At 38.0% G+C, this 6,950-nt stretch overlaps 1 protein-coding gene across 2 annotated transcripts; it reads left to right on the top strand.

Moving 5' to 3' along the window:
* Positions 1-2,175: 2,175 nt before the first annotated feature.
* Positions 2,176-6,633, top strand: LOC113766893 (leucine--tRNA ligase, cytoplasmic). Of its 2 annotated transcripts, XM_027311057.1 has the most exons (3): positions 2,176-2,331; positions 2,791-6,096; positions 6,192-6,633. In XM_027311057.1, the coding sequence occupies exon 2, from the start codon at positions 2,816-2,818 to the stop codon at positions 6,071-6,073; it is 3,258 nt and encodes a 1,085-aa protein (XP_027166858.1). In that variant the 5' UTR covers positions 2,176-2,331; positions 2,791-2,815; the 3' UTR covers positions 6,074-6,096; positions 6,192-6,633. The 2 variants fall into 2 exon arrangements, with proteins under 2 accessions (XP_027166858.1, XP_027166857.1); XM_027311056.1 differs by having other exon boundaries at positions 2,249-2,331; positions 2,791-6,633.
* Positions 6,634-6,950: the final 317 nt, after the last annotated feature.

The raw sequence follows: 6,950 nt of genomic DNA, 5'->3' as shown, positions 1-6,950 counted from the left end.
TGTGTTTTTGCAAGTTAGAAATTCAATGATAAATCGTATTTACGAAATGCGAACTCAATGAGCTCGCATTTGCATCACTTGATGGAATGCTACACTCAAAACACCCCATTTTTAGAAAAATTTGAAATTTCATCATAAAATTAGGAATTTCTCCAATGTTCTGGTAGTATTATTCAGCATTCGTATGTCATGCATGCATGAAGTTAGATGCAGAATATCCTTTTTCTGCCATCCAACTAACTCAAGTTCGCCAGGCTAAACATCAGGGGCATATTGAAATGGTAAATGGATTAAAAATACGATAAATGACAATATGATTTCAGACCTGTTGCTATCCCTGATTATTGCCCTGTGCCGTCCAAAACTTCAAAAGAAATCAAGGAAAAGTACATGGATTACGTTTGTCAACGATATATTGTGAACGATCTCAATTGGAAGTTCTTCCCTGTCAGCCCACTCATTAGAGATCCTGGTACAGAAGGCAAGGATACTGATGTTGGGGTCATGAAATGGCTTGGGGCACAAGCAGAGCCCTCAACAGTGTTTCTTGCATTTGGAAGCCAATATTCTTCAACAATGGAAGAGATGAAAGAGATTGCTTTTGGGTTAGAGCTGAGCGATGTCAACTTCATATGGGTTCTGAGGTTTCCACATTGAGAGGCAAACACCATAGTGGTTGAAGAGGCATTTCTTGACAGGGTGAAAGATAGATAGACAATTATTCAAGCATTTGTGGATTCATAAACCAATGCTGCTCTTTGATTTTTAATGTCAAAGAGGAGAAAAAAACACACATAATACTTGAATGAACAACGATCAATGGCGGAGTTAGGATCCTATAGTGAGAGGGTGGAATAGTCAATTTCAACGTAAATCATGCTCTTAGATTTATATAAAAAATATATTATGTATTTTGATTTAAAAAGCTAAATTCTTTTCTCTCGTTAGAGTGTTGTTAACGTTTAATTTGGAATATGTCCAAAATTTTTGTTAGAAATAAGCAATAAAATATCCTTTTTTAGGGGATAAATGTAGATTAAGGGGAGAATATATACAAACAACTTCAAAGGGTAATCTATATAAAGCAAGAAATTTTCTTAAATTTAGGGGATCAATACAACTAAAAGAGATAATTTTGTAAAATTCAAGGGGTGCAAATTTGGTGTAAACTTAAAAATCTTGAAAAATTTTAAAGCCATTATATAAAGGCTTCGAAACCAAACAATTTTAAGCAGACAGAAATCAGAACTAAATAAAAGGCTCCGATTCTGATTCCACCTTTGGAGACCAAAAGCGAAATGGTCAATTCCTATTCCAGTTCAAACCGTTATTAAATAAAATAGAAAGTATCATTAATAATTTAAATGATCCATAACTACCATTTTAGCATCTATGCTATATATAAAACCAGAGGAAGGAATTTGCGATTAACATTGAATTAACATTTATCGTCATTTCATGAATTTTCTTTTTTACCCTTATAAAAACTACTTTTACTTTACTTTAACTGCCTATAACTATCCGTGACTATTTTTACTTTTAACTATTTTCAAGTATGTGTTTTCAACATAACTACTCCTAAACATTATAACTGCCAATATAAAATTATTTTATAAAAAATATTTAGAAGATCTAATAAGTTTGCTTCAGTAATAAAAATTTTATTTAAAATATATAATCATAAATATTATGTATTTTTTATTGTACACACATTGGGTGTGCATTGATCACTAGTAATAATAATAAAAGGATAGATGATAGCATAACTTTAGCTATCATTCTATCACTAACACTAAATTGAAAGTCTTATTTTTCTTCTATAATCAATATTTTCTTTTGTCACTCTTTACTTTAAATTCATTATCACACACTAATTTAACATTTAAAGTTAAAACCATAACTTTAATAAGGATCCAAAACTAAAATTCCTAGGTTTCATAATCGTCGCTAAAACCGTCGCCAACTCTCACTAGGGTCAGAATTAGCGGCTTCCAAACATGTAACGGCCAACAGGTGATTCGGAACCGTGGTCCGTGGCCGTGCCAACCAAGAGAAGACAGAACCGGGTTTTTATTTTCATATTCCCTTTATTATTATTATTTTTTTAAAAAAACAAATTTTGGAATCCTTCACAGTTTGACTTGCTAATTTCTCTTTGACTTCCACAAACCTAAATCCCTCCATATTTCTTTCGTTCACCTTTTCCTTCCTCACCGCACTCTCTTCCTCCACGCCGACGATAGTGGCGACTCACACCTTGAGACACTCTTTGCAGCAGGGCAAGCTTTCAACAAGATACAATCTTTCCGGATTAAGTTTCAAGAAACTAAGGTACCATTCAAATCTCGCTTGCTTTAAATAGTTTTCCCGAATAAGAAATTTTCTGTAACTGAAGCTGTACTTGTAAATAACTGATAAATTTCTTGCTTAGTCTAGGTCTAGACGTGTTATCTATGCTCTCGAAGATGTTGTCTTTTCTTATTAGTTTTGGTTATCTTTGTATTGTTATTTTTTAACCGCTGATGCATATACTTTTTGGGCTTTCTTTTGATGGTTAATATGGATTTGATATTGCTTTCATTAATTAATTGTGAAAGGAAATATCAAGCCCTCTCATTTACTTGTTTTTTTTTTTATGTTTTATCTAGAGGAGCTAGGCTTCCAAGTTTTGCTGAATTTGGGTCCTTTTTTTTTTGAGGATTTACAATTTTGTGAAGTAATTCCAGATGAAGTATGTACCTTTGCAGATGTGGGAATTTTTTTTTAATGTGTCCTATTTGTTATGTGCAGTTTCTGTAGCGTTGCTAGTAATATAATGGCTGAGGAAAGTGGGAAAAGCTTTGCTCGCCGAGACAAGCTCTTGGGGATTGAATCTGAGGTCCAGAAGTGGTGGGCTGAAGGTGATGTGTTCAGGGCTGATCCCAAAGAATCTGTGCCGAAACCTGGGGAAAAGTTTTTCGGGAACTTTCCTTTCCCATACATGAATGGATATTTGCACCTTGGTCATGCTTTTTCCCTCTCGAAGCTTGAATTTGCTGCTGCTTATCATAGGTTGAGGGGTGCAAATGTCTTGTTGCCATTTGCTTTTCATTGTACTGGCATGCCCATCAAGGCATCAGCAGATAAACTTTTAAGGGAAATTGATGGGTTTGGGAACCCACCAATATTTCCTGTTGTAAAAGAGGAGACTGCTGAGCCAGAAGTGAAACCTGAAGCTGAAAATGAAGGGAATCAGACTGCACCTGGTGGTAAATTTAAGGGGAAGAAGTCAAAGGCTGTTGCTAAATCTGGTGGGGCCAAGTTTCAGTGGGAGATAATGCAGAGCTATGGTCTGACTGATGAAGAAATCGCAAAGTTCACGAACCCTTATCACTGGTTGACATTTTTCCCACCCCTTGCTGTTGAGGATTTGAAGTCATTCGGCTTGGGATGCGATTGGAGGAGAACATTTATAACTACTGATATGAATGCATATTTTGATTCGTTTGTGCGCTGGCAGTTTAGGAAATTAAAAGCAATGGAGAAAATTGTAAAAGATTTAAGATATACCATTTACTCTCCCCTAGATGGTCAGCCATGTGCCGATCATGATCGTGCATCAGGTGAAGGTGTTCTTCCACAGGAGTACACCCTGATCAAGATGGAGGTTGTCCCACCTTTTCCTGCAAAGATGAGTGTCTTGGAAGGTAAGAAAGTTTACCTTGCTGCTGCTACTTTGAGGCCAGAAACCATGTATGGACAAACAAATGCCTGGGTTCTGCCAGAGGGGAAATATGGTGCATTTGAAATAAGTGACACTGAGGTTTTCATCTTAACCAGGAGGGCAGCACTTAATTTGGCATATCAGAGATTGTCACGTATCGCAGAGCAGCCAACCTGTTTAGTTGAATTGACGGGACAAGATATCATTGGGCTACCACTGAGGTCTCCATTGGCTTTCAATGACATGATATACGCTTTGCCAATGCTCTCAGTTCTCACTGAAAAAGGTACTGGGATTGTTACCAGCGTGCCTAGTGATTCACCCGATGATTACATGGCACTCCAGGACTTGAAGTCAAAGCCAGCTTTTAGAGCTAAGTTTGGGGTAAAGGACGAGTGGGTTTTACCTTTTGAGATAATACCTATAATCAACCATCCAGACTTTGGAGATAAATCTGCTGAGAGAATTTGTATAGAGAAAAAAATAAAAAGTCAGAATGAGAGAGAAAAGCTTGATGAGGCCAAGAAAATAATCTACAAGGGTGGTTTCTATGAGGGTACTATGATTGTCGGCAATTATGCAGGAATGAAGGTCCAAGAAGCAAAGAGTTTGATCAGGAGCAAGCTTCTTGAGAGTAATGAAGCAGTGAGCTACAGCGAGCCGGAAAAGAAGGTCATGTCAAGGTCAGGGGATGAGTGTGTTGTTGCTTTGACTGATCAGTGGTACATCATTTATGGAGAACAAGAATGGAAGAAATTAGCAGAGGAGTGCTTGGCGAACATGAATCTTTACTCGGATGAGACACGGCATGGTTTTGAGCATACTTTGAGCTGGCTGAATCAGTGGGCTTGTTCACGTAATTTTGGACTTGGGACTCGTATTCCTTGGGATGAGGACTTTCTCGTGGAGTCTTTGTCAGATTCCACTATATATATGGCATACTATACTGTATGTCATCTGTTGCAGAAAGGGGATATGTATGGTAATGATACTTCCTCATTAAAGCCAGAGCAGCTGACTGATGAGGTGTGGGATTTCGTATTTTGTGGTGGTCCGTATCCTAAGTCTTCAGATATATCTTCTTCTCTTCTTAATCAGATGAAGCAAGAGTTTGAGTATTGGTATCCATTTGATCTAAGGGTTTCTGGAAAGGATCTCATTCAGAATCATCTTACTTTTTGCATCTATAATCATACTGCAATCTTTCCCACAAATCTTTGGCCTCGTGGTTTTAGATGCAATGGACACATAATGCTGAATTCTGAAAAGATGTCCAAGTCCACTGGAAACTTTAGGACACTCCGCCAAGCTATTGAAGAGTTTTCAGCTGATGCTACAAGATTTTCACTTGCTGATGCTGGTGATGGCATGGATGACGCCAACTTTGTCTTTGACACAGCTAATGCTGCAATCTTACGTCTCACAAAGGAGTTATCATGGATGCAAGAGGTTCTTGCTGCAGAAGATTCTTTGAGAAGCGGTCCACCTTCTACATACGCAGATAAAGTATTTGATAATGAAATAAATATTGCTGTGAAGATGACAGAGAAGAATTATGGTGATTACATGTTCCGCGAAGCTTTAAAAACAGGCTTCTATGATCTTCAGGCTGCCAGAGATGAATACCGGCTCTCCTGTGGTGTTGAAGGTATGAACCGCAGTCTATTATGGCGCTTTATGGATGTTCAAACTCGGCTTATTGCTCCGATCTGCCCACACTATTCTGAACATGTTTGGAGGGAAATTCTGAAGAAGGAAGGGTTTGTAATAAAAGCTGGATTGCCTGAAGCTGATTTTCCAGATCTTGTCCTCAAAAAGGCAAATAAGTATTTGCAAGACTCAATAGTCTCAATGAGGAAGCTGTTGCAGAAGCAGGTTTCTGGTTCAAAGAAAGGCAATGCAAACATATTAAACAGTCAGAATAAGCCAAACACTGGCCTGATATTTGTGAATGAGCAGTATGATGGATGGAAGAAGGAATGTTTAATCATACTCCAGAGAAATTATGATAGTGTTACCTGCAAATTTGCTCCTGATCAGGAGGTAATATCTGAATTGCAGAGAAGTGCTATTGGGCAGGAAGGTAACTTTAAACAAATACAGAAGCTTTGCATGCCCTTTCTGAGGTTCAAGAAGGATGAGGTTATGGCAGTCGGCATTCAAGCATTGGACCTGAAGCTGCCTTTTGGTGAGATTGAGGTCCTCAGGACAAATTCAGACCTGATTAGGCGGCAGTTAGGTCTTGATAATGTGCAGATTTTGTCTGCAGAGGACCCTGGTGTCATTCAAAGGGCTGGCCCTCATGCCTCACTTCTGAGGCAGAATCCACCCTCCCCTGGAAATCCCACTGCAATCTTTTTGAATGAGTGATTAGTTTTTAACATGCCTAAAAGGTTCAGATCTTTCCTCTCAATTTCTTTTTCTGAGGTTGCTTATAAAAATATTGATGGCTGGTTCTTAGATTCACTCAATGCTTGTTGATTCACAGGTAGGCGAGATTGAGGTTAAAGATAGCAAATTGTTGATGTTGGCTTGTACGATGTCTGAGTAGATGAATATTTCGTGCTCTCTTTGTTTCCCGGTTCCGTTTCTTTTTGGTTTATAACTGTAATACTTTTATTGTTGTTCGGTCACATCAAAATTTTTGTTATGTTGGCGAATATGGATATTGAGATTCCATCTTTGTGGTCTTAGACGTGTTGTACTGGATGAATTCTCTGTCTCTCTCTCTGATGGCTGAATACCTAAATCAACCTTTTTCTGGCTTAACATTGAAAAAGCATGAGCTGAGCTGGTGTTGGAGATGGCTTGAGGGCTCAATCTTTGTTGAAGCCCAAATGCCGTAGAAGAGGGATTAAAAGCTTCAATCCCAATCTTTGTTGATTTAGAGGTCTTGTTAAGAGCTGGATTGGATGTTACATTTTGTTGCACCTTTGCTGGTAATCTGTTGAGGCTGGCCTTACCAGACGCTGTATGGCTTTATCTGGTCTTATTACCGGACTAGATATGTAGTTAATTTTTGGAGAGGCATTCAAAAGTACAGGATAAACTGGGAGCTAGTCATGAAGTCTTTTGAGTTAGCTTGGGCTAGTGTATGGTGCTTGTAAATTGTAATAAAAGGTTGTGGGCAGTATGTGGGGCATAAAATGTATCAGTGAGTGATAATTCTCTACGAAGTATTCAACCTCAGCTATTTTTTACTAAAAAAAAAGGGGAAAAATTCTGTGTTTGCTTATCTTAATATGCA

The sequence above is a fragment of the Coffea eugenioides genome, chromosome 3 (genome assembly GCF_003713205.1).
Source record: "Coffea eugenioides isolate CCC68of chromosome 3, Ceug_1.0, whole genome shotgun sequence".
NCBI lineage: Eukaryota > Viridiplantae > Streptophyta > Magnoliopsida > Gentianales > Rubiaceae > Coffea > Coffea eugenioides.
The sequence above is the reverse complement of the archived record's forward strand: the minus strand, read 5'-3'. Positions and strand labels throughout refer to the sequence as shown.

Coding starts and splice junctions, on each gene's coding strand:
- LOC113766893 (XM_027311057.1), top strand. CDS start 2,816: ATGGCTGAGGAAAGTGGGAAAAGCTTTGCTCGCCGAGACAAGCTCTTG.